The sequence below is a fragment of the Myxine glutinosa genome, chromosome 1, assembly GCF_964187855.1.
Source record: "Myxine glutinosa chromosome 1, kmMyxGlut1.1, whole genome shotgun sequence".
Taxonomy (NCBI): Eukaryota; Metazoa; Chordata; class Myxini; order Myxiniformes; family Myxinidae; genus Myxine; species Myxine glutinosa.
Window position 1 is genome coordinate 55,688,809 of NC_136261.1, and position 27,796 is coordinate 55,716,604.

Below are 27,796 nucleotides of genomic sequence, written 5' to 3' on the forward strand. Positions count from 1 at the left end.
TTCCAGCCCGCCAAAAACCACACCAATTTTTAAAAAAAAAAAATATATAAATATCTCGCGCTTTATATTTCACCTGTATGCAGCATACAAGTTGGCAGGATGGCCTGGACTGGAGGTACGCACACTTGACTCTAAGCTGTCCAGCCTGGGTTTGAATCCCGACCCGGCTATAACCTGTCATGTCGGTGTTTCACAGGCAGGGTGATTCATCAATGTGTGTGCCGCTAAACTGGGCGCCCCGTTTGCGTCCCATTAGTTGTTGGATGTTAAGGATCTGTGTAGTGTTCTGGTAGTGTTCTGGGCCCTGTGCTATTTCTGGTCTTCATCAATGACCTCATCGAAATGAGGATCTGTGTAGTGTTCTGGTAGTGTTCTGGGCTCTGTGCTATTTCTGGTCTTCATCAATGACCTCATCAATGACCCATCGAAAACCTTGATATTTTCTACCCCCGGTAATTCACCCCAGAGTCCTTGCAGTGTTCATATGTTTTATTCCTCTCCCACCTCCCCCCAAGTCCTCCCGATGTCCCTGCTCTCAAATGTTGTGTTTGTGTCCTTCCCCCTCTCTCCCCATCTTGTCTGCTGCTCCCCTTGTTTTTTGTGTTTTGTGTGTCGGTTGGTCTTTTTGTGTGATTAATGTTAGCTCTTTCACGAGCCTCGATCTTGTATACAAAAAAAAAAAAAAAAATCTCACCGTGTCTTCCACAAAGAGAAGGCGAGCTATTGCCGGCACTCTGAACAAGTTGTGGCCTGGCATGCTCTTCTCCTCTGCCGTTATATACGTCCTCCTTGGCATCTTTTTCCAGAAGAGCCCTGTCTCGTCACAGTTGAAGATTTGCTGGGGGATGTATCCTTCGGCTTCTATCAGTTCGGCAAAAGTTATAATAACATCTTCAGCTGCCTTCACATCCGAGCTTGCTGCCTCACCATGCCTGACGACGGAGTGAATGCCTGTCCTCTTCTTAAAATTATCAAACCATCCCCGACTGGCTTTGAATGACTCTTCCGATGCCTCGTCCGTTGATGTTCCCGCCGTCTGCTGCACCAAATCCCCATAAATGTCTCGTGCCTTCTCACAGATGATGCTCTCGGTCACGGTATCTCCTGCGAGCTGCTTCTCCGTCAACCACACAAACAACAACTTCTCCATCTCTTCATGGACAGAGGTCCGGAGTTTTGAAATAATCTTAACGCCCTTGGCTGGCGTTATAGCCTTTATGGACTCCTTCTGCTTCAAAATCGTACATATTGTAGAAGTACTACGATCGTACTGCCTCGCCAAGTCGACAACACGCACACCTCGCTCATGTTTTTCGACGATTGCGTGTTTTATATCCAAGCACATCATCCTCTTCTTCTTCTCAGCACTGCCCTTGGCACTCAATTTCTTAGGACCCATGGTTAAAACTAAGAAATTTTCCAAAATAACCAAAAAGCGAAAACAAAGCAACAGCGATATATGGCAGAGATGCTTGCACGGCAAGATAACCACGTGACCTGAACGCTCGTTGGGCCACCTAGTGGCGGGTGGTGTAAGCTCGTAACTCAGATCTCGGCTCGCATCACAAAGCAAAAATTCGACCGAGCGACGGCTCGTATCTCGGAAAACTCGTAAGTTGGTGCACTCGTAAGTCAAGGTTTCACTGTGTGTATATATATATATATATATATATATATATATATATATATATATATATATATATATATATATATATATATATATATATATATATATGTCGGGGGCAGGGCATGGGGGGCCATGGGGGGCACCACGTGACCCAGGGCACCTGAGAAATATATATTTAATTGTGTCTTCCTTTTACTTGCTTCAAAAAAGCTAAATTCAATTGCAAAACATGTTGTCCATGGCTCGGTCAGATCCAGCCTGGAGAGACGTTTTTTCAGCATCTTCTAAAGGAAGAAAGTTATGGGAATAGTTGTAAGTTAACCTCGAACAGGAGATGATGTAAGATGTATCCTTTGATTTGTTCCTTTGATTTGTATGTGTTTTACTGCCAAAAGTAAATACCATTGAACTTTATTATGGGAACGCATCCCTGGGCCTTGGAAAGCCCAAATCGTTTGGAATTAGAGCCTGAGAAATATCTTACTTTCTGTGTCTTCAAAGGCCCTCTCTTGTCTGAGGTCATACTTTAGCGCAGCGTTTTTTCTGTTATTTCATGTATATAACAAATTGTATTTTGCTGAGTTTTTAGTGCGGCTTGGACTTGCATGGTCTGGTGTGGCAAGGCCTTGCGATTTCAAGACATGCTCCACAATATTGTGTTTGCTCGATTTTTCATTAAACCTCACTTGCTGCTTCGAAGGTGCCTCTTCTTGAGTTCCAAAGGGGGGGACAACCCATCATATATATATATAATATATATATATATATATATATATATGTATATATAATATATATATATATATATTGTTGTGGATTTGAGAATCCTGTGTTGTAAATATCACCCTCTGTCAATTGTCATGATCCTTGTAAATACCTCCATCAATTTGTGTAAAGATCAAAGGTCGTCCCCTTAGTTAATCCATCGCATGCACGTAGAAAATCATATACCCTTCTAAATAGTTATTTCCTTATTATGTGTTCCAGTTTAAGGCTCTGTTGCCCATTAGTTGACACTGCATTGCACCAAATCAAATAAGATAGGATCCCCCCGACACCCCCATGGCCTCCTAAAAAGGACCAGTACGGCGGTGTTCGCCACTACTGCTTTGGCTTATTGTCAGCGCCTCAGACTCCATTGAACACGAGGTCATCTCGGAGAGGAAGGTGGGAGGAGTCAGCCAAGCGCCAGGAACAAGGCGTGGCTTTGCCAATGCCTCATCAAGGGGCGGGATCGGTGAGCCCTCGCGACCAATCAAGGCCGAGGTGAGCTCACCGATGGGCGTTTCCAAAAGGCCGGCGGCTTGATCGCCAAGCGCCTCATAAAAGTAAGTTGGGAGGGACTGCTTAAGGAGATGAGTGAGGAGTCCACCGCAGGTGAGTCCACCGCAGCCGAGTCCACCGCAGCCGAGTCCACCGCAGCCGAGTCCACCGCAGCCGAGTCCACCGCAGCCGAGTCCACCGCAGTTGAGTTGAGCTTTGACGGCAGTTTCGACCGCTGATACGAAAAAACGCCGCCGTGCGAACGAGATTGAGGAGGGTCGGCGGCCGCTCACCTCGAGCCTTGTCGTTTACACGAACCGGACCCGCATCCTTCCAGCTCTGTGGACCACCTGAACCTTCCTCCCCTTCCAGCCATTCGTTCCTGCCTTCATTCCACATTCGTGTAAGTCTGATTGTCGTCTGTTTGTCTGTGTTGTCCTGGAGTTTAAGTAAGCCTGTATAGATAAGTAGAATTGCACTGTGTCTTCTTCTTCTTCTGTAAATTGCTTTCGTTTTCTTTCCTTCTCCTTGGTTTCTTTGGTTTTGTACAATAGTAATTAATAATAAATCCCTGTTCTTCCTACCTTTGCCTTCCTTTCTTGACATCCGTTCGTCTTTGTGATTTCCATCATTGAACACTTGTGGCACGATTTGGCCAACGCATAAGAATCGGGTTTAGTACTGCTAATGGTTCGAACCGCGGGCTGCTAATCCGCTCGGCAAATAACATCTTGTCCACGGTCTCGAATGGGGTTGCCCACCTGCTTTGTGGAGGGCTCGGCGGGGGCGTACGGGAATCCTTTGACCGATGGCCATTTGTGTGTGTGTCCACCCTCAGGAGAGCCAGGAAACAATATCTCTCCGTTCTCAAGAACGAACTCTCTTATCTGTCTCCCTCTTCCAAATCCTGGTGGCGTCTGGTCAAATCTGTTTCTGGTGTGGTCCCCCTCCATCCCCGCCCTTACCTCAAATGGCTACACAGCTGACTCCGCACGCGAAAAGGCTGAATGCCTCAACTCTGTGTTTGCCTCTAAATCTTGTTTCCCGAACCCATCCCTCTCTGTACCCACTGTACCCAGTCGTACCCTGCTGCTCCTGGACTCTGTGTCCTTTCCTCCTGACAAGGTGGAAAAGTTTCTGTCAACCCTCGACTCTGATTCTGCAACTGGACCTGATGGCATCAGCCCACGGGTCCTAAAATCCTGTTCTTCCGCTCTTTCACCCCCTCTCTCTGTTCTCTTCACCCTCTCTTTTGCTCAAGGTCATCTGCCATCTGCTTGGAAATCAGCCAACATCACCGCTTTACACAAAAAGGTGCAAAAAACAGATCCTAGCAACTACAGACCAATCAGCCTTCTCCCAATTATCAGCAAAGTCATGGAATCCATCATTGCATCGGATATGAAATCTTTCCTCTTCTACAATGACTTGATCTCTGATCATCAATTTGGTTTCAGACCAGGTCACTCTACTCTGGACATGCTGCTTCTGCTTTCTCAACAATGGATGGAGGTCCTCAATGCCAAACAGGAAATTAGAGCTGTCTCCCTTGACATATCACATGCCTTCGATACGGTCTGGCACCCCGCTCTGTTCACGAAACTCCCCTCCTTTGGTATCCATGGAAATCTCCACGCATGGCTGGCGGACTTCCTCTCTAGTCGTAGTCAACGTGTGGCCCTGAATGGGTTTCTCTCATCTCCTCTTCCTGTTCAGGCTGGAGTTCCCCTCGGCAGTGTTCTGGGCCCTGTGCTTTTCTGGTCTTCATCAATGATCTCTCTGACTCTCTTGAAAATCCACTCTATCTCTTTGCTGATGACTCCACTCTCTGCCGCTCCATTCCACATCCTTCAGATCAGCAGTCTGCAGCCTCCTCACTCTCTGCAGACCTGGACAAAATCACAGACTGGGCAAACAAGTGGAACATGTCTTTCAATCCTGACAAATCTCACCCTCTTACAATGTCTCTCCGACAAGACCGACTGGACAACCCTCCCATCCACTTTCTGAATAATCCTCTCCAAGAAGTTCTGTCACTCAAGCTTTTGGGTCTCACTATCTGCCATGATCTTTGCTGGGAAAACCACATTTCAAATCTGGCCTCCAAAGCCAGTCGCCAACTGGGCATCCTCCGTCGTGCAAAGTCCTTCCTTGGCACACCTGAGCTCCTCACCACATACAAGGCTTTCATCCACAGCTCAATGGAATACTGCTCTCCCCTCTGGGCTGGTGCTCTTGCCTCACACCTAGCTCGTATTCACGCTGTTGAAACCAAAGCGTCCAGAATCATTGGAATCTCCCGCGATGAAGCTAACTCAAAGGGCCTTTCACTCACTCACCACAGGCAGGTTGGTGGTCTTTCCGTCTTCTACCGACTCCTATCGGGCCTTGCTCCCCCAGCTCTCTCTGGGCTCTGTCCCCCAAATATTCCTACAGGTCGAACAAGTTCTGCCTGCAACCCTCTTATGGTTAAACTGCCAAAATCAACACTCTCTGCTCACCTTCACTCCTTCATTCCTCTTTTCTCCCACCTCTGGAACAAACTCCCTCACTCTCTTCAATCCCACTCCTCCCTCCAGTTCTTTAAAACAGCTGTTCACCACAATCTCTTATCTTCCCCCATCCAAAACCTTGATCTTTTCTACCCCCGCTAATTTCACCCCAAATCCACTTTTTTGAAAAACCAACTTCTTTCCTGGAAGTCCTTGGTATCGTTGTGTTTTATACTTCTCCCACCCCCCCCCCCCCTTCCCACGGCGCATCCCCCCAAGCCCTCTCCCTCCCACACATCTCCCAATGTCCCTGCTCTCAAATGTTGTGTTTGTGTGCTTCCCCTTCTCTCCCCATCTTGTCTACCGCTCCCTCTTTTTAGATATTTTGTTTGTCTGTTTGATTTGTTTGTGTGATAAATGTTAGCTCTTTCACGAGCCTCGATTCTGTATAAAATACCATTAGACCATCAGAAAGAGGCTGCACAAATTTGATCTACATGGGAGGTGTGCCAGGAGGAAACCTTTGCTGTCCAGAAAGAACATAAGACCAAGACGAAAGTTTGCCAATGAACACCTCGGCAAAGAACAGCACTTCTGGAACAATGTGCTCTGGACAGATGAGTCAAAGGTAGAGCTATTTGGCCACAGTACCAGAAGACATGTTTGACGAAAACCAAAGACAGCATTTGACCACAAGAACCTGATACCAACTGTAAAGCATTGTGGTGGAAATATTATAGTTTGGGGCAGCTTTGCTGCATCAGGGCCTGGGCAGCTCACCATCATAGAATCCACTATGAATTCTTCATTGTACCAGAGGGTGCTTGAGGATAATGTGAGGCCATCTGTCGGAAAGTTGAAGCTCAACGGAAGGTGGACCTTGCAACATGACAATGACCCTAAACATACCAGTAAATCCACCAAGGAATGGATGAAAAGAAAGAAATGGAGGGTTCTGGAATGGCCAAGTCAAAGCCCGGATCTAAATCCCTTCGAGATGTTGTGGGGGGATTTGAAACGAGCTGTGCATGCAAGAAACCCCTCAAACATCGCACAGCTGAAAGAATTCTGCATGGAGGAGTGGCAAAATTTCTCCCATTCGATGTCAGAGACTGGTAGACAGTTATAAGAAACGCCTACTTGAGGTTGTTTCTGCCAACGGTGACAATACCACCTATTAGAGCCAAGGGTGTACTTACTTTTTCCACATGCGAAATTTGCATTTATATTTATTTAAATTATACAATGGACTCCAAAATGTAAATGTTTCATGATATTTGATTGAAATTATATCACCTTTATCTATCAATATTGTTGAAATGAAGATCAAATAGCTGTATGCCGAAATATGTTGAAAACGTCAAAACTTTACATGGGGTGTACTTACTTTTTCACGTGACTGTACATATGTATACATATAATTCTTGGGAAAAATGCCTGGGGCATAGAAAAGGCTCCTTTGTATGGTATGTGCCATGTAACAATCTATGGAAATGAAGGGACATTCTTGGGAAAAATGCCAGGGGCATAAAAAAGGCTCCTTTGTATGGTATGTGCCATGTGGCAAAGTATAGAGAAGAAGAGACATTCAAAAAAATCTCATGTGCATACTGGACTACCCTTGTGTTCTCAGGAGAAATCAAGTGATGCTCTAGAAGAGTTCAAAACAAGTATATATATATATATATATATATATATAATGAAATAGACAGAAAATTTAATTCCAAGTAAATAGATTGTTGGCTTTTCAATGGTAACATTTTATTACTCTACTACAGCAGGAACTGTTTAGAATGAAACGTGACGCACGGATGGAGACACTTTTCCTTTTATCAACATGTCATTTATATATATATTGCAGTTAAAGTAATGAAGATAATTGTTCAGGTGGAAATGCTACGCATTTCTATGTAAAATAACTTTTGTCTGAAATATGTTACCCTGAATGGTTATGCACAAAATATGTCACACTTTGGGGGGCGGGTGTTTCCTGTAGGTAGCATCACAGAGTCACCTGGGGAAGGGGGCACAGTTACCCTCAAGCAATTATGCCCAATATCGAGCTCCCATTTACACTTTCTGAAAAATCGAAGAGCATTCCAGGAGAATATCCGAGTATTAACTGTACTTTAACCCTGTTTTGTTCCCCATGGTTGGTCGAAAATGGCTTTTTATTTGCAGTAAATATTGTATTGTAAAAGTTGTATGATCATCTTGTACCTTACCAGATATCATGATTGTGCAATGAATAAATCATTTCGGAGATGTTTCGGGTCATTGTGAGAGGAAGGGCTATTCCGGAAGGGGCTGTTATGAAGGGGCCTATTTTGGAGGGGCTATTTTGGAGGGGGGAATTCTGAAGGGGCTATTCTGGAAGGGGGATATTTTGGACAGGGCAATTTTGGAGGGGGATATTTTGGAGGGAGATATTTTGGAGGGGGGTATGCTGGAGGGGGGGTATTCTGGAGGGGCGTATTTTGGAGGGGCGTATTTTGGAGGGGCGTATTTTGGAGGGGCGTATTTTGGAGGGGCGTATTTTGGAGGGGCGTATTTTGGAGGGGCGTATATTGGAGGGGCGTATATTGGAGGGGCGTATTTTGGAGGGGCGTATTTTGGAGGGGCGTATTTTGGAGGGGCGTATTTTGGAGGGGCGTATTTTGGAGGGGCGTTTTTTGGAGGGGCGTTTTTTGGAGGGGCGTTTTTTGAGGGGCGTATTTTGGAGGGGGCATTCCGGAGGGGGCATTCTGGAGGGGGGCATTCTGGATGGGGGCATTCTGGATGGGGGCATTCTGGATGGGGCAATTTTGGAAGGGGCAATTTTGGAAAGGGCAATTTTGGAGGGGGGAATTTTGGAAGGGGGTATTGTGGAAGGGGGTATTCTGGAAGGGAGTATTCTGGAGGGGGATATTTTGGTGGAGTCATGTATTTTTTAGGGGGGTGGGGGGTGAAGCATCCCCGGGCATCACAAGGGGAGGGGAGCATGTCAAAAAAGAGTACGTATTTTGTGTATGACCCCTAAAGCTATAATTATACACACTCGTACAAGAAACATTACAGACTATGCAGACCTTTTGTTGAAACATTGCCTGAAGGAAACTGCTTTTGAGGAAGAAAGTACATTATTTACCCAAAGCACCTGCAAAATTGGTTTTTAAACCAAAGATGCTGGAACCTCCTTCCCTATGGTATTAAAGATCAAAAACCTTATTCAGTGTACTACATCACTCTTGGAAGTAATGGAAATAAGAAACTTCACAAGTGGTTTGACAGACAATGCATGCACACATCACAGATGCGTATACAAGATGGCGGCGATGAGTGAGGCAGCATAATTTGCCACCTCCCTCTCACCTGGGATGGAGAGTACTGTGGGCTGAGTCAAATACATCAGTTTCAAAAGCAGTGAAAACTGACCCAAAAACGGGAGCTTCAATGAGACGGGATGCGCACAAAATGCCTGGTATCATGTCATCCGACATGCATTTGTGACGCAGCTTGGCCCTGCAGCCTGGTGGGACTTGCAGCCCCTGTGGGTAGGGCCAGAGATTTGGCAGACATCGTCTTGCAGAGCTCTGACTGTTGAGGATGAGAGAGAGATGGGATCGAGGACCACGTTAATGGGATTGATGAATGTGCCAAATACAATGGCCTCGATGGAAATGAGAACCAAGCAAAGTGCCTGGAGTTGCACCGATCGACATGTGGTTGAGACACTGGCCTTGCCTAGTGGTTTGTTGAGACTGAGGAAGGACGAGACCGAGATGGATGACATTGAGAAGACTTGGCCCATGCATCGTGCGTGGTTCCTTGCTGGGGTGAAGATGGATGCTTCAGGGCCAGGGAAGGCTCCGTTTAATCTTAAGAGACTTGTGAGTGGAAATGACGATATGATGGTGGTGCGCATACACACACACACACACACACACACACACACACACACACACACACACACACACACACACACACACACACACACACACACACACACACACACACACACACACACACACACACACACACACGAAGGTGGATACTTTGATCACCTGAGAGCTCCAAGAGGTCTCCGCTCCAATTCAAAGAGGTCTTTGACATGAGAGGTCTCCGGTCCACCTTCTGAAACTTGCATATGGAGATAACAACCATGCATGCGCACGCACGCACGCACACACACACACAGACACAAACACATGCGACTTTATAAACCTCCAAAATGAAGTGAAAATATCCTGGAAGTTAGAAAGTGCCAAAATTATACCAGTAATTATTGGAGCAACGGGAATAGTTAAAAATAAACTTACAGAGATCTTAAAAGCCATCCCTGGGAATATTACGACAACCAAACCGCAGTTGGAAGCTGTCCGGGCTCAGTGACGATCCTGAGGAAAAAAATAATTTGAGAACAAGAAAACTTCACAAGTCAGTCCATGAATCATGATCCCTTACTGAAACGGATGTGGATACTTCGAGACCTGGGAGGATTCGGTTTCACCTTCTGAAACCCACATATGGAGATAACAACCAACGACACAGACAGACAAACAGACAGAGACAGAAGCAATTCCAAGAAATCTCACTGTCCCATCTCTGACCTCAATTGGTACTTGTGGAAGGTCCTCGTTGTGTTCCTCTTGAGAAGACAACATGGACATAGGCCTAGTGATGGCATAAAGGTGCATGACCTCTGCTGGAGACTTGTTTTTGACGACAATTCCTTTTCCTGTCCTTACAATGGCTAAGAATTTTGCAAGTGATTTCTACCCTCCTTATCCTCCCGATATATCATTGCGTGATGATGAGGAATTGTAACCTTAGAGATTCAGACAAAGCGCAAAGGGAGAGGGCTGCCGGGAAAGGAGGTAGGAGGGGTGGCAGAGAGGTGGAGTCCAATTACGATGAATATACAATATTCCAAAGCTAGGTCAGGTGCAGGTCAGGTGCATTAATGAATCTAACGTACGAAGCGTTACTTTGTGCTTACAGCTTTGCAGCACACCTCAAGCGGTTCTCGTGTCCATGACACTTCTTGGCCACACCACCATTTCCTTACAGATTTCTCAAATGGTACATCCTCGAGATAAGTGAAATTAAGCACGTGACGGAAAAGAGCGTTTACACGAGAGCCGAATGAAATTGCACACCGATGAACATGAACCTGGGTCGATGGGCTTGTTACTCTCGAATCGCAGAGAGAGGGAGACGTGCTCGATCGTTTATGCCTCCTCATTCTGATCTTGTGGAGTACGCGCAGTCTCCCAATATCCACCTCTGCTGAAAGTCCCAAAATCCAGGCTCATGTCGATTCCTTCCACCGAGTCGTTCCTCTTTTCTCATTCTTCCCTGCAGGGCTACAAGACAGTCCAACACCAGGTCATAGATTACTCCATTCATACTCATGATTCCCTCTCCCCCAACTTTCCAAGTTATTGTGCCCATCTCCCTCCCTTGTGTGATTTTTGTTCCACTTCTGTTTAATTCTTAATTTATTCCCTTGCTCTTTTTTTCAACCCTCTTTTTGCTGCGTTTGACCTTGTATCCAGCTGGTTCAACCCTGTGATTCATTCTTCTCCTCTCGCATTCATTCTTCCCCTCATCCCTGGCTAGTGTGATTCAGGTGCCCCTCTATCTTACTGTCTACGGTGTTGTCTCTCTCTTCTTTTCTGTGTCCTATCTTTTCCATAAGCCTCGACTTTGTATACCAGAAAAAGGGAGGTGATCACCCCCGGAGGTGATCTATAACAAATGATAGATCACCTCCGGGGGGTTCATTTATCAAGTACAACTTTCAGTGAATAAATCCAAACGTGTTTCTTGTTTAGCAACAAAGCAAAACCTCAGTGCAGTGACGTCAAGCCGATGGATTCCACTCATGCATTCAGAATCCATTTTCCAGTGCTTTTCCTGCCGTTGGGGAGGACAGCAGCCTCTTGGGCGTCACAAAGTAAAAGCGTCATTTATATCTGGTAAGGTATAAGAGAATCAGGTAATTCAACGCCGAATTAAAGCACAAGGGAAATAAAGTACCATGGTGACTTAAACCACCAGACTCAGTGGAGTAATGTTTAGAGTGTCCTCCTTGAGTTTGGGAGGTCGGTAGTTCGAACCCTGACCTATAGTCAAACCAAAGACTTGATACATGGTGCATGATGGCACCTTGCTTGATGCTGAGCATTTAAAAAAGGATCAGCATGGGTAAACAACCATATGTTGGCAATCATATCTGCAGGCATTGATGAGCCTCCTAATGGTTTACTCGTGCATTGAGGTTCTTTGTAATGGGTTTCATTTTTTTTTTTTTTACTTAAAATGTGCCGCGATCAGCAAAGGCACACCCAATGGTATGGAGGGTGTTTTGTAACGTCAGTAGCTTGTGCGCACGCACGGTGCCATGGCCATGATGAAGTATGAGCGGAAGACAAAGGTACGTCCCATTCACATGATCAAATTCCATATTCCTGCCCTAGCCTAAGGAGGGCATTGCATCAGTGGCACAGCCAATGATGTACCGTAAAATGGGGTGAATAGGGACAGCAAGGTGAATAGGGACACAAACTGAAAAAAAGTTCGGAAACTTTTTTCGCTGAAAATTGATAACCATACTGATTTGTTGATATTTGGGTTGAAATTGTTCGCTTGTTTTTTTTAAAAGCAACTTATAGTCCCTATTAACCCCATATATGGGTTAAATAGGAATGAATAGGATTTTTATGGCTGTCCCTATTCACCCCGTCTTACGGGTGAATAGGGACAATCACTAATACAAAAAAATAATAATCAAGAAACAATCCTGAGTTTCCAACTTATTGCTAAATTGATAGCTCAGATGGATGCACATAATATGCACCCATAATATTGTTGTGGATATGAGGATTGTGTTTTTTCTATTGCGTTATTGTGGACCCTCCTGCCTCCAGTTGTGTATAAAGGTCAAAGGTCGTTCCGTAGTTATTTCATAAGCACCCACGTAGCCAATAATAGATTTCCTCCTTGTTGACAGTCATTTCCTTATTCTGTGTAGTAGGCTAAGGATTCGTTTTCCATTAATTGACACTCCATTGCACCGAATTCAAATAGATAGATCCCCTTTCATTTTCAATTAATAAAGCCGCAATTGCCAACTGCATTAACCGCGACTCCATTAGCCACGAGGTAGGCTCGGAGAAGAAGGGGGAGGAGCTGCCGAATCCTGGGCGTGCCCGCCCATCGTCATCAAGGGTGGAGCCAGAGGGCCGTGCCGACCAATCAGGGCCAAGGCGAGCTCACCGATGGGCGTGTTCTAGCGGCCGGCGGCTTGATCGCCCGCGGCGTTATAAAAAGCACACGCGGAAGCCGTTGACAGAAGCGCGGGGGAAGCCTTTGACACAAGTGCGCAGGAGTGATTAACAGGAGTCCTGAGAAAGCACACGACGTCCCCACGGCAGCAGTTTGAACCACCGGAGCTTGAACCACAGGAGTTTGAACCACAGCAGCTTGAACCACAGCAGCTTGAACCACCGGAGCTTGAACCACAGCAGCTTTGAACCATCGCAGCTTTGACCGCCGCAGCTTGAGCGTTGACGGCAGGTTGCTGTTGAGGAAGGGTGGCGGCTGCTCCCTCCCGGCCCGGCCGTCCTCTGGTCCGAGCTGAACCTTCCTCCCGGTCCAGCCAATCGTTCCTGCCTCCATTCCCCATTCGTGTGAGTCCGTTTTGTTTGTTCTGTCCTGGGTTAATTAAGACTGCATAGATAAGCTAGAATTTTCACTGTGTCCTTCTGGTCCGTCCCTCTGTCTGTCTTTATTTTATTATCTTTCCTTCTTCCTTGGTTTCTTTCAATCCTGTAAATAGTAATAAATAATAATCGTATTTCAAACCTTTTTGTCTCCTTCCTCTTCTTCACATCCGCGTCGCCTTTGTCTTTTCCCCATTGAATATCTGTGGCACGATTTGGCCCACGTTTAAGGAATCGGGTCTTAGTCATTGTAAAAACAGTTCGGGCCGCGGCGCCATCCGCTCAGCAAATTAACATCTTATCCGCGGTCCGTAACAATATAAACCACGGTGCCAATGAAAAAAATATGGGATAAAAAGTTTCTCCAAACTGTCCCTATTTCTTGATTATTATTTTTGAACCCAGGTTCAAAGTTCATCCTGGAAGCTGGAACCCCCTAGGGAACCATCCTAGAACCCTTTGAACCCCGTAGGATCCAGATTTTTTTTTCATGCCACAAACAAACTTGAGTTGCATCATACCAAATATAAGTTGTGCCAAGTTTGGTCAGAATTCCATCATCATTTTCGGAGAAGAAGGTGCAAGTGTTTACGGATGGACTGACGGAGCGCCATCGCATAATCTCCCCGGAACTACGTTCCAGGTGAGCAGCGGAGAGCAAAAGTAGCAAATTAAAACAAAGGAAAACAAAAGAAATTACATCTAGTTTCAAATAAATACCTGATGACATGAGAGTTCAAAATTTATCCGTCACTGGGGTCAATTAATTATGCAGGTAATACATGACATTGGGCTGTTCTTGAATCTTGCCATTTTACATCTTAATTTGGTTGTCTTGAATTCTGTTATTGGTAGCCACTGTGAGATCTGTTTTGCAGGTAGCAAATAGTAAAGAAGAAGGTGAATTAGAATACAAAAGAAAGCAAGAGGTGAATTAGAAAATTAGTGTTGTTGTGCTTTGGGTGCTTTGTCATGGCCAAACAATTGGGGTCAAAGGTTGTCCATCCCGAAAATTGGGTATGTCGATACATTGGACACTTTGTCTAGGAGGCGACATAACAACAAAATGCAGGTAAGTAGCATCACTGGCCAGTACGAATTGCCAAATGCAGCTTTCCAACCACTTCATATCCAGATATAGTGAATTATCTTATATTTACAAAAGTTTTCTTCACCCTGGAAGACATGAAGGCATGGAAAAGTTTGCATCCTAAAAACAGTTGATGTCTGCCTGGATCAGTGAGTGATGTGCCAGTTTTTGTAAAGAATGGCTTTCACATTGTACGAGCAATTGTCGGCCCATAATACATAAATGACATGGACTCATGGTGGCAGAGGAGATAGCATGATTATATATATATATATAAACATATAAACATTGTGCCTATCTGCTTTGCCATCTCCATCAATACTCTTCATTGTCTATCCAACTCCAAAGCTTTATCTTATTTTTGGCAACTCTTCAAGAAAGACACTAACTCCAACTAATGTGAAAGACGCCAACTGAACAAACGATGCCAACAGACGGGACACCCAGCTTAACGTCCATCCGAGGGTCAGCACAACCTGTGATGCAGCATCCTGCCTGCGAATCACCAACCAGAAGTTTTATAGTCGGGTCGGAATCACACACACACACACACACACACACACACACACACACACACACACACACACACACACACACACACACACACACACACACACACACACACACACTCCCTCTCTCTAACGGAAACCAATGACACAGATAGAACAAGTGAGAAAGGAAGCAGAAAACAAGAAAATGACCAAATACCAGGATCTTGACAATGAAGTGAAAAGATCCTGGAATCCTGGAAGTTGTTGGGGACCAAAATTGTACCAGTGATTATTGGAGCAACGGGAATGATGGAAAAAGAACCTTACATGAATCTTAAAAACCATCCATGGGAATATTACGACAAACTGCAGTTGGAAGCTGTCCGAGGCTCATTGATGATCCTCAAAAGAGCCTTTGGGACAAAACTTTGAGAACAAGAAAACTTCACAATTTGGTCCAAGAATAGTGATCAATAACTGAAAAAGAGGTGGATACTTCGAGACGTCCGAGGACTCCGTTCAACCTTATGAAACCCGCAAATGGACAACAACCAACAGAGACACACACACACACACACACACACACACACACACACACACACACACACACACACACACACACACACACACACACACACACACACACACACACACACACACCTTTCTTCATAATTAGATTTTGGGAAATAAAAGATAAATTTACCACTTATTGGACTGCTGTGATAATCTCGAATCCCTCTTGAACTCCAAGTGCTAATGCAATGTTATACTAAATGCGCATACTCGAGAACGTACCCCCACGGTCCTGCTGGAACTACCCTGCACGGGTCAGCAAGACTTTAAACTAGAACAGCACTCAGTAGAGAGCATACCTCCACCTGGTTGGCCATATCACTCAATGGTGAATGATCACTCAAAAAAATTATACTAGCTGGATCCGGATCCTCATCAAAATTGAATCGATTCTTCCTTGTTATACACTCAACCGGTCCAACAAGTTTAGTCCAAATCCGTCCATAACTTTGATATATCCTGCTACGTATAGTGTTTGGCCCTATCTCCACACAGTGTATAATCACTTGAAAAATTAAATAATTCTCATATCCGAATCCATATTCCGATCTTCACCAAAATCGAATCGAATCGTCCTTGTCAGACACCCAACAGGTCCACCAAGTTTCGTCCAAATCCGTCCACAACTTTTTGAGATATCCTGTTATGCATCGTTTTTGACCCTATCTCCCAATGGTGAAGAATCACTTTAAAAATTCTAGTAGCCGGATCCGGATCCGGATCTTCACCAAAATCGAATCATTTCTTCCTTGTTACATATGCTACATCGCTGCCAAATTTCGCCCGAATCCGTCGAAAACTTTTTGAGATATCTTGTTCAAAAACTGACAGACAAACAGACAGACAGGTGTGAAAACATAACCTCCATCCACCTTTGATGGTGGAGGTAACAATAGGAAACGAGCAGCACCGAGTCGCCGCTTTCAAAGCAAACCGCCGTCTCAAATCCTGCCGTCCTGGCTCAACGTTTTGAAATGCGAGGCGGAGTTTCGCATACGTCTACCAGTATACCGAGGAAGAGTACGCAAGTTGTATCAGCGCACGTCACTCGGCCCCCAAGTACCCCGGTCACCGCGCAAACTTACTTTGCTGAGCGACGCACGCAGTGGGATCTTGGTGCGAGACGTGGCCGGCACGCCCATGGGCGGAGCCTCTGAGCGTCTCTTCCAATCAAAAATCCCGCCCGTCAATCTCTCCGCCCCTTATTTGTAATGACGCTTGGTTAAAATTATCCCAAAATAAGCGTCTTCATCGAATTATTGGTGGCTGAGTCCGTTGGCTGCTTTGAGTGCCATGCCGCTGGGAAAGTTGAAATTCCGTACAATGTCTCCTATAAACGTGATTGTCTGAAATAAATGTACCAAAGTAACAATGTGAATTAAATACCTGTAAGGTACAACCCTGATTGGAAGAGTTTGGCTCACTTTTGGTTTTGGATACAAATGGCTGTAAATATAGGAATCATGGAAACACGAGGGACGGGGAGTAATTGCATACGTAGTTCACTAGAGTGTGTGTGTGTGTGTGTGTGTGTGTGTGTGTGTGTGTGTGTGTGTGTGTGTGTGTGTGTGTGTGTGTGTCGCCATTTTTCTCAGAGATGGCTGAACGGATCTTCGTCAAACTTTCAGAGGTTCATTAGTGACTGCCTGGGAGTGTTTAAGCAAAAAAAAAAATTCACAAAAATTAAGCCAAAAAAAAAAAATTCCAAAAAAAAAGTTCGTTTTTTGTGATTTAAAAAAAATCTTTCTATAGTGCCGAAGCTTTTTGATTCATGACACTTATAATTATAGACAAGTACACATTCCCATTAATAAATAGAAAACACAAACCACAACAAGCGGCGTCTGATGATAAACAAGTACAAAAAGTTTTAATTAAAACAAAAGCCGCGTCGATGTTACACAATGACAATGCCTAGATGCAGCTGTGCCTATAACGTCGATGTTATAGGCACAGGACATTCCTATTGATTCGATTACTTGATGTTATTTTTGTGCAAAGTGAAAATATATCTCGGCAATTTCCCGTGTGTGGCGACGAATTTTTAATATATCTCGGCATTTTCCCATCTGTTATTTCAGGCGGTGCATGACTGACCATGCCGCGATTTTAAAAATATATATCTCGGCAATTTCCCGTGTGTGGCGACGAATTTTTAATATATCTCGGCATTTTCCCATCTGTTATTTCAGGCGGTGCATGACTGACCATGCCACGATTTTAAAAATATATATCTCGGCAATTTCCCGTGTGTGGCGACGAATTTTTAATATATCTCGGCATTTTCCTGTCTGTTATTTCAGGCGGTGCATGACTGACCATGCCGCGATTTAAAAAATATATATCTCGGCAATTTCCCGTGTGTGGCGACACGTGAACGAAGCTATGCTCCTCTCTCCACATTATTGTGCCGACGTATAAATTAAATATTTCATCGTGACGATTGTCATCAAATGGACGAATTTTTAATATATCTCGGCATTTTCCCGTCTGTTATTTCGGGCGGTGTATGACTGACCATGCCGCGATTTAAACAAAATATATATATCTCGGCATTTTCCCGTCTCTTATTTCGGGCGGTGTATGACTAACCATGCCGCGATTTAAAAAATATATATATATATCGGCTAAAAATTCAAACAATTCTGGAAATGTACGAAGTTCGTTGAAAAGCTTCTTCTTTTTCCTGAATGTCATCATACTTCACTCAGATGAACGGAGCGGAAACGTGATGAACGTTACATTCAGCAGCAGATATTCAACAAAAAGGTGAAATGATGATTTGACATTTGTGATGGATTCTGATTTTGATGTAATTGCTTTGCCATTATATTTGCCCTCATTTCAAATGCCGGGTACTCTAGCTATAAACACTTGTATACTTTACTCCGGTATATGAGGGTACAAATACAAATACTACTTTGTCTGGGGGGTAACATCGGCTATGTGGCCGCGGCCTCATTTGGGGGTGTGGGGGACCGGGAGAGGAGCGTAAATTCTCGATGTAAATGTTTACCGTGTAACGCCACCTGGTGATGGTGGCAAAGGGAATTACAATTTCCTTTTTACTTGGGCAACACTGAGGTTAAAGCACTCTTTGCACGGGTAAATTTTTCCTCCTTCCCTTCCGTCCTCCCTCTCCCCTTCCCCAAAACAGAGGTGCCTGTCAAAGCCCCCCCCCCTCTCAAAAAGATGTATATGTAGTATATCTTTTCCCTCCCACTCCATTCCCCACCCCACCCCCTTTCACTCACACCACCCCCTTCCACCCCCTTTAACAATAGCTGGGGGTGTGTTCGGTTACCAAGTTCAACAATAGCTGGGGGTGTGTTCGGTTACCAAGTTCAACAATAGCTGGGGGGTGTGTTCAGTTCCCAAGTTTAACAATAGCTGGGGGTGTGTTTAGTTCCCAAGTTTAACAATAGCTGGGGGGTGTGTTTAGTTCCCAAGTTTAACAATAGCTGGGGGGTGTGTTCAGTTCCCAAGTTTAACAATAGCTGGGGGGTGTGTTCAGTTCCCAAGTTTAACAATAGCTGGGGTTGTGTTCAGTTCCCAAGTTTAACAATAGCTGGGGGGTGTGTTTAGTTCCCAAGTTTAACAATAGCTGGGGGTGTGTTCGGTTACCAAGTTTAACAATAGCTGGAGGGGTGTGTTTAGTTCCCAAGTTTAACAATAGCTGGGGGGGTGTGTTTAGTTCCCAAGTTTAACAATAGCTGGGGGGTGTGTTCAGTTCCCAAGTTTAACAATAGCTGGGGTTGTGTTCAGTTCCCAAGTTTAACAATAGCTGGGGGGTGTGTTCAGTTCCCAAGTTTAACAATAGCTGGGGGGTGTGTTCAGTTCCCAAGTTTAACAATAGCTGGGGTTGTGTTCAGTTCCCAAGTTTAACAATAGCTGGGGGGTGTGTTTAGTTCCCAAGTTTAACAATAGCTGGGGGTGTGTTCGGTTACCAAGTTTAACAATAGCTGGGGGTGTGTTCAGTTCCCAAGTTTAACAATAGCTGGGGGTGTGTTTGGTTACCAAGTTCAACAATAGCTGGGGGTGTGTTCAGTTCCCAAGTTTAACAATAGCTGGGGGGTGTGTTTAGTTCCCAAGTTTAACAATAGCTGGGGGGTGTGTTTAGTTACCAAATTTAACAATAGCTGGGGGTGTGTTCAGTTACCAAATTTAACAATAGCTGGGGGGTGTGTTCAGTTCCCAAGTTTAACAATAGCTGGGGGGTGTGTTCAGTTACCAAGTTTAACAAACAATAGCTGGGGGGTGTGTTCAGTTCCCAAGTTTAACAATAGCTGGGGGTGTGTTCGGTTACCAAGTTTAACAATAGCTGGGGGGTGTGTTCAGTTCCCAAGTTTAACAATAGCTGGGGGTGTGTTCGGTTATCAAGTTTAACAATAGCTGGGGGTGTGTTCAGTTTCCAACTTTCTTGTCGAGTGCTCGCCAAGTGACTTAAGCACACAATAAAGCACTCCATTCGAAACCGTTGGTAAGGAACGACTGGCTTGGCAAGCGCTGGCTAGCTCCTTGGCAAATGAGCACACCCCTGGAAGAAAACAAAGAAGAAATGAGGTCTGACGTCACAATATTTAATGGACCCATTTTGTAGAGAGATAGTCTAGGGCTAGGCTTTGCCTTCACATGGAATGAAAGAACTTCTCCAGGATCCAGGAATAAGACCATTTAAAGACGTTATCAAGGTCCACATAATTCCATTTTCTAACCAAAGTCGAGGCTCATGGTCACAGGTGGAAGATTGTATAACATTGAGAATGGAATGGTGGAGCAACAGTTCACGTGGGTATACGGAATAAAGGGATGAATGAATAGGAGCAGAGGAGAGAGAAGACGCAAACAGCAAGCTATAAGTAGAAGGGTAGAGGTAAGGAGGGTTAATGGGGATAGAACATATCATGCCCTGGTCGAAAATCCTGTAGAAACCAAGAGACCAGTAGGACATTTCTATGGGTCTCTATTGGAAACCATGGTTTCTGTTGGTTTCTCCAGGAACCAGTAGAGTTACCAGTAGAAACCAAACCAAATCCGATTGAAACCAATAAAAACCATTAGATCCAACTGGTCTGAAAACCCATAGAAACCGAGAGTTAACTGGTCTGAAAACCCATCGAAACCGAGAGTGAACTGGTCTGAAAACCCATAGAAACCTTGAGTTAACTGGTCTGAAAACCCATAGAAACCTAGAGTTAACTAGGCTGAAAACCAATCGAAACCTAGAGTTAACTGGTCTGAAAACCCATAGAAACCTAAAGTTAACTGGTCTGAAAACCCAAAGAAACCTCGAGTTAACTGGTCTGAAAACCCATAGAAAGCGAGAGTTAACTGGTCTAAAAACCCATAGAAACCTAGAGTTAACCGGTCTGAAAACCCATAGAAAGCTAGAGTTAACTGGTCTGAAAACCCATATAAACCTAGCGTTAACTGGTCTGAAAACCCATAGAAACCTAGAGTCAACTGGTCTGAAAACCCATAGAAACCTAGAGTTAACTGGTCTGAAAACCCATATAAACCTAGACTTAACTGGTCTGAAAACCCATAGAAACCTAGAGTTAACTGGTCTGAAAACCCATAGAAACCTAGAGTCAACTGGTCTGAAAACCCATAGAAACCGAGAGTTAACTGGTCTGAAAACCCATAGAAACCTAGAATTAACTGGTCTGAAAACCCATAGAAACCTAGAGTTAACTGGTCTGAAAACCCATAGAAACCTAGAGTTCATTGGTCTGAAAACCCATAGAAACCGAGAGTTAACTGGTCTGAAAACCCATATAAACCTACAGTTAACTGGTCTGAAAACCCATAGACCAACCAAAATGATTTAATTATATTTTGTTATAAACAAACGCAAAACACACAGTTCCATATAGAATTGAGTTATAGCCATGTTCTTTATAACGGGGTTTTCCTGCAGAGTCTTTGTTGTATATGTGAATACAAGTTGCAGAGCTCATGTTGTACAAGTTATTTACAAAACGGCAGGACATTTATGGCAGTCAATTAACTGGTTCCAAATCTGCGTTCTCGATCAAGATAGATATATGTCCTCTCAAATATCTCAGATGGCACAGCACTGGCACATTTCAGTGGAGGACTTGGGTTCCATTCCTGGTCTGGGCTTGGAATATTCCCACACATGTTGATTGATTATTTACAATCCTATTTTTTTATGGGTTTTTTGTATACTCAGTCGAGGACGTGTAAGAGCTAATAAATGGAACAGGTAATAAAGGGAGTGAGACAAGAGGGGGAGAGAGAGGGAAGCACAACAACAGTAGAGAACAGGGACATCAGGAGGTCTGTGGAAGGGAGAGGGTTGGCGTGGGGTACACGGGATAAACAAGATGGACGCTACAATGACTTTCAGGAAAGAAAACACGGAATTTGAAGGAGGTGGTTTTGGGGTGTTTTAACGGGAGTAGAAAAGATCAAGGTTTTGGATGGAGAAGATAACAGATGGTGATGAACAGCTGTTTTGAAGACCTCGAAGGAGGAGTGGGATTGAAGAGAATGTGGGAGTTTGTTCCAGAGGCGGGGAAAAAAGAGGAATTAAAGAGTGAAGGTGAGCAGAGTGTCTTGATTTTGGCAGTTTCACTAATTTACGAGTGAATGGATCTATTCTGCAGGAGTTACCAATGAGTAATACACTCATTTACAAGTGAATGGATCTATTCTGTAGGGGTTACCAATGAGTAATACACTCATTTACAAGTGAATGGATCTATTCTGCAGGGGTTACCAATGAGTAATACACTCATTTACAAGTTAATGGATCTATTCTGCAGGGGTGAGCAATGAGTAATACACTAATTTCCAAGTGAATGGATATAATGTGTTGCGTTTTTTTTTGTAAATACTCGTACATGCCATTGGAATGCATCTCTTTTTTTACCACCACACCTCCCCCCCCCCCCCCCCCTCACCCCTTCACATACACATTCATGAGCGGGGGCAGGTAATAGTGCAAAACTATTCTGGGGGAGCAAACAATCTTCATGCCAAGTTTGAGCCTTGTGGGTCAAAGGGTGTGGAAGGTACATCGGAACACACCACACGCACGCATGCAGCACCGCTTTATAAAGGGGTGAGGGGCGTGGGGGGGGGGGGGGGAATGCAATAATTCAATAATAATAATAGAAATTAAAATAATACATCTAAAAGAATACAATAGTAAAGAAAATTACTCCTTTTTTTTTTTTTGTTACAATAACCTAAATGCTAAACCGGTCAAAAAAGACCCACGACTGCATTCGTGGGGAGGGGGGGTCTTAAAGAGAAATTCCACCGATCCTGTAATAAAAAAAAACCCCAAAACACATACAGGAATATGTATTACCCTTCATTGGAAGCATACATGAAAGATAATGTGTGAAATCGTTTTTATAACAAAGTTACAGTGAAACAATCATGCCAGGCATTGTGATGGAGTAAAAATTAAAAATAGCAATTCCTCCCCATCCTGAAAAAATCCCCCAAAACACAGAGGAATATGTATTACCCTGTACTCAAAGCATATATGACAGATAATGGGTAAAAACGTTTTTATAGCCGGCGAAGCCGGTGTTGTGAATAAACGCGTACGTATTATGTTGAAAACCAGATTATGCTGGATCCCTTGGCTTGAGAATTCCGAAGCTGTGACGCACCAAATCGCTCAATGGAGGCCGCCATATTGCGGATGCGGAAGTATGCATAACAAATTGAAAAAGGTTCAATAGGAGTTTGTTTCACCCGTCTTTGTTTGATTCACAATCTTATGCACCTCTAATTTGTAATTAAAATACTTTAAGACCAACCTCGGCCCGCACGGACCTGGTTATCTTCAACGAAAATCGTCACCAAACACCGGAACCAATGAGATTCGAGCATTTGAAAAAATATTTCTAAAACCAAATCACTCAATGGAGGCCGCCATTGTCCGGATGCGGAAGTATGCATTAAAAATTTGAGAAAAAGTTCAATAGGAGTTTGTTTCGCCCGTCTTTGTTTGATTCACCATCTGATGCACCTCTAATGTGTAATTAAAATACTTTAAGACCAACCTCGTTATCTTCAACGAAAATCGTCACCAAACACCGGAACCAATGAGATTCGAGCATTTCAAAAAAGCTTATTACGCATTTCGGAGGGTGAAAACGGCGTCGAATATTCTAAAATTGACGAAGAATTATTTTTTAGAAATCTTGCGGCTGTAGGGAATAGTTTTTCACAGCCGGAAATATCCGAAGTTGAGATGGAATTCACCGAATTAATCAAGAAGTAAATTTTATCAATTTTAATCTCATCCAGAATGCAAATGGTGTCATTTTAGGTCTGAATTTGTGAAATTTTGTGAGCGGACCAATCAGCGATCAGCTTAGGTCAGCCAATCAGCGCCATCGACACGGTTTGATTAACAACAGTCACACATTGCCGTTGAAACGGCGCTATCGTCTGACCTGTCGGCACTGATCTTACTGCAAGCTAACCTCTTCTGGTGGGGGAAGCCGCAGTGCCCAGAGAGAACCAGTCCTGACAGCGACTAAAGTTAGAAGACTACACACATACTGTGAAAATGTATGTTAGGCCCAGTTAAAATTTCTTTAAATAGGCCTTAAGCTAGCACATCGTATAGTTACTTCCTTAAGCTTCTTGTGACATTTATTGTATGTAGGTATTGGGGAGGACTGTCTGCTCTTCTCTTTTACCAAGTCTTACCAGGTATGGTACCTACTACACCTACCTACTACCAACTACCTAACCTACTGATGCCATAGTGATGGGTAAAATAGTGGCAAGAGGCTTTGGCTTCGCCGGTTCATTGCGGCTTTGCAGTCGGGTACTAGTAACGAAGTTATAGAGACAGCCACAGCGTGAGGCATAGCCTGAGGCCATAAAAGACCCACGATTGCATTATAGGGGTTAAATTTTAAAAAACAAATCCCCCCCCCCCCCCCCCCCCCAATCTTGAACCAAAAAAACAATACACACACAGATATATGCATTGGTCTTTATTTGAAGGAAATCTGAAAGATCATGGGTAAAAACGTTTTTATAACAATGTTATTTCAAAACAAAATCATGCCAGACAAAAAGGACCCACGAATGCATCGAAGGGTTAAGGAAGACTCTTTCTATGCAAACCACAACAGTCATCGGGGAGGAGCTGTGGGATCACAGAAGCAAAGGAAGACACAACCGGGAAAAGAGGAGAGAGAGCGGTGGAAGCAACAGAAACACGATAACCTGCAGGTTAGAGGGGATTGGGTTAGGTAGGGCTAAATAGGGGTAGAAAACATCATGGGAAGGGATGGGGATGACATGTGGTTGTGGTACACCACCCGCTTGAAGCCCTTGTGTGGCCAGAGTTGCAAAAGAAAATACAAGGTAATGACCCCTATTGATTGAGAAACCTCAATTGACGTCAACCTTTTACAAAAAAGCTTTATCAGCTGACTTTTGGGTGCAGGGGACTGAGGAAGGGGAATGAAAGCAAAGAAAAAAAAAAAGGGTTTTTGTGAAAGGTAATTTGGATTTTTTCCAAAGAAAAAAAGAAAACCTATAGTCAGCGATTTATTGTTCAAAGTGTGTGTGGCTTTCTCGGAAACAGCCTAGTTTCTTCCAACGCACAAGAGGCCAAAAGAGGAAGCAGCTATGCTTGCACACCATTGACCAACCACAGTTTATTTTTTTTCTCTGCTAGGAAGTTCCACTGCCAACCACAGTAAAGATCATTTCGCAGAGGTGACTCAGGTCAGTGGGACTTTGCGCAGAAATCTTGGAGCAATTTCACCTTCTTGGGGACACATTGAAAGCTCCCCAGTGGTTGTTGCTCTTCGTTACGGGTCAGTAAACCAGGGTTGTGTTTGTTGTCCTAGAGAGGGAAGTACGTTCGCCAATATCCCGTGGTTGAATTTTGGTTTCTCGATGTGGAAACCTTGTAGTGTAATAGCAGTACAACGATCAAAGTTTGTTATACATTATACTACTACTATACCACCACTTATTTACTTGCTTGTGATCCAATCATGCCGTCTGGCAAATGGAGATTATGAACTTTATCTACTTTCACCGGTCTTGGGCCCATGTCCCAATTTTATTCCAGGTTAACTTCATTCCTTTCATTTTCTTCTCCACGGTACATTGCCAGGTCTCTCTTGGCCATCCAAGAGCTTCTCTTTCCTCTTTTCTCTCTTGTCTTTCTTTCTTTCTTTTTTTCTTTTCTTCTTTTTTTTTCTTTTCTTCTTTTTCTTCTTTTTCTTTTCCTTCTTTTTTCTTTTTCTTCTTTTTTCTTTTTCTTTTCTTCTTTCTTTATTTTCTTTTTTTCTTTCTCTTTTTCTCTTTTCTCTTTCCTTTTCTCTGTTCATTCTTTTCTCTATCTCTTTTCTAGCTTCTCTTTCCATCAGGTTCTTAAGATATTGCTCATTATATCTTGATCCTCCATGTGCAACACATGACCAATCCATCTCCACCTCCTAATTTTGATCTCTTCCCTGATGTTTTTCCTCCGTTAACCTTTCATCTTCCTTCTTACTAGCCATGTCAGGCCAGAAGATCCTCTAGATTTTCTTGTGGCTGCTGCAATGAAGGACTCAAGTTTGCATGCTATTTATTTACTGATTTTCCAAGATTCGTTTCCAAATAGGAGTACTAACCTCACATTGCTGTCCAAAATCCTCAGCTGAGTTTTGGTGTTATACTTCTTTCAATCTCAAATTTCCCTCAGTCTAATGAATGAACCCCTTGCCTTTTGTATCCGGTGCAGTACATCTCCATCTCCCCCTCCTGTTTTGGTAACCATGGAACCCAGATATGTAAACTTGTCAACCTCTCTGATTGGTGAATTGGTGCACATGATGTTGTTATTGGTGTGTGTGGCATGTATGTTCATGCTTTCTGTTTTGGCTATGTTAATTTTTAGCCCCACTTGCACCACGTACTCCTGTTACCTACTTACTTTCTCCTGCATGCTACCTAAGGATTGTAACATCACGAAGATGTCACCTGCAAAGCAGAGCTTCTCCAGCTGTTTGAATTTGTTTCTCCAATGTATCCTGTTCCTTCTCTGCTCAGTTATCTTCCACAACGCCCTGTCCAACACCACTAAAAACAGTAAAATAGACAACTTGCAACTTTGTCTGACTCCTGTAGTAACTTCAAATTCGGATGACAACTTATTATTGCAAATTACACTGCATTTGCATCCATTGTAGGTACTCTATCATCCGTACAAATATACTTTGTACTCTATGGTCTCACCATAATGTAGTAGTAGTATAGTAGTTGTGCACATAAAGTAGTGGTAGTGGTATGAAATATTGTACTCCATATATTGCCACTACTACTATTTTAACGTCAAGGATTATTCCCTTTTTGTGGGTTCATTACTGTAAGGGAGGTTTGGCACAAGTCTTTCACGAACCAGCGAACCAGGCCTGGCGTTCGATCGAATGGAACTAATTTCAGCAGGAATTTGTATAATTTGTTCAAGGTGCCAGTGATAACGTGCCTCGTCTTCTCAAAAGGCAACGTGCAATATTGAAGGACTAAGGTTGAGGCCTACTAACTAGTGCTATGAGATGGGACACCCGGCCTAACGTCCATTCGAAGGATGGCAAACTTTATGAATCAGCGCTCCATCTGCCAAGTGCCAGCCTGACAGTTTACAGTCGTGTCTGGAATCGAACCAAGACTAGACAGCTCAAAGGTAAGTGCACCACTACCTCTGCACCATCCTGTCGGACTAGTATAATAATGTTTGTTTGAATTTTAAAATTTAAAGGAATTACTAACTATGACATGGTGTGTACCAACTTACCTCTTCACTCTAAAATCTTCCCTGATTGTGTGGGAATCTCCACTGCTTGTTACAATCTTCAGGGCTTGTTATAATAAACCAACCACGGAAGAGACAACATTTAAGATGCATGAGCTCTTTCTAACCACAGATCGAGGCTCATGGAAGAGCAGACGCGAGGTTGACACTATTGCAGACCATATTTAAAATCCTATTGCTGGGCAACAGCTTGCACTCCAATGATGCTCACCATCTCCTGGTCGATTGTGGATTTCTCCAGCAGGTGGCCAAACATCTCCATCAGATCTTCACCGGTTCCTTTCTTCGCTGCTCGTCCCGATGACACTGTACTTCTCACCGAGGGGATTGGAAGAGGTACTTAGGAATACCTTGTAGATATATATAGGCCTACCGACAGCATTACCAATGACTGGCATCCTGGGAATGCAGGAAACGCCGACCGAGGATAAAGTCGCCACAAAGGTCAGAATGGACTCCCTGGAAAGCCCCACCAGGGTGGCGAACTACTCCTCAGACCCAGATTTGATGCGTGAGAAGGTGCGTGGCCTCTTCGCTCTATGTGACCACGAGGAGAAGGGCTTCATCACCAAGCGAGACTTGCAGGTAGGTGAAATGACTGGATACCGACTAAATGACTAAATTTATCAGGTAATTACATCTATATATATAAAAAAGTTTTTGTTTGTTTGTTTGTTTGTCTGCACGCGCTAATCTCCTGAACCGTGAAAGATAGGAGGAAACCTCTGAAACAAAA

General features: G+C 43.9%; 2 protein-coding genes across 22 annotated transcripts in view; one reads left to right on the top strand and one right to left on the bottom strand.

Annotated features, from left to right (window-relative positions):
* The window catches only part of SVOPL (SVOP like), a 306,199-nt gene extending 289,818 nt beyond the window's left edge, over window positions 1-16,381 (bottom strand). For 4 of the 11 annotated variants that reach the window (XR_013622418.1, XR_013622419.1, XM_068111878.2 and 1 more), the window contains exon 1: window positions 9,969-10,087. Coding sequence is in view for 4 of the 11 variants with exons in the window: in XM_068111878.2 (XP_067967979.2) it covers window positions 9,969-10,055 (87 nt within the window). In the remaining 7 variants the exon portion in view is untranslated. Of the gene's footprint in view, window positions 1-9,422; window positions 9,499-9,677; window positions 9,756-9,968; window positions 10,088-10,517; window positions 10,725-16,111; window positions 16,296-16,324 lie in introns of those variants that run through there. The other 7 variants (XM_078772099.1, XM_078772073.1, XM_078772096.1 and 4 more) reach the window with 7 other exon arrangements.
* The window catches only part of LOC137424418 (EF-hand calcium-binding domain-containing protein 4B), a 99,951-nt gene continuing 84,885 nt past the window's right edge, over window positions 12,731-27,796 (top strand). For 2 of the 11 annotated variants that reach the window (XM_078772034.1, XM_078772047.1), the window contains exons 1-4: window positions 12,731-13,052; window positions 17,951-18,008; window positions 27,302-27,396; window positions 27,472-27,645. In XM_078772034.1, coding sequence (XP_078628160.1) covers window positions 27,361-27,396; window positions 27,472-27,645 — 210 coding nt within the window. In that variant the 5' untranslated portion in view covers window positions 12,731-13,052; window positions 17,951-18,008; window positions 27,302-27,360. Of the gene's footprint in view, window positions 13,053-17,950; window positions 18,009-24,392; window positions 24,477-24,755; window positions 25,070-27,301; window positions 27,646-27,796 lie in introns of those variants that run through there. The other 9 variants (XM_078772001.1, XM_078772039.1, XM_078772021.1 and 6 more) reach the window with 8 other exon arrangements.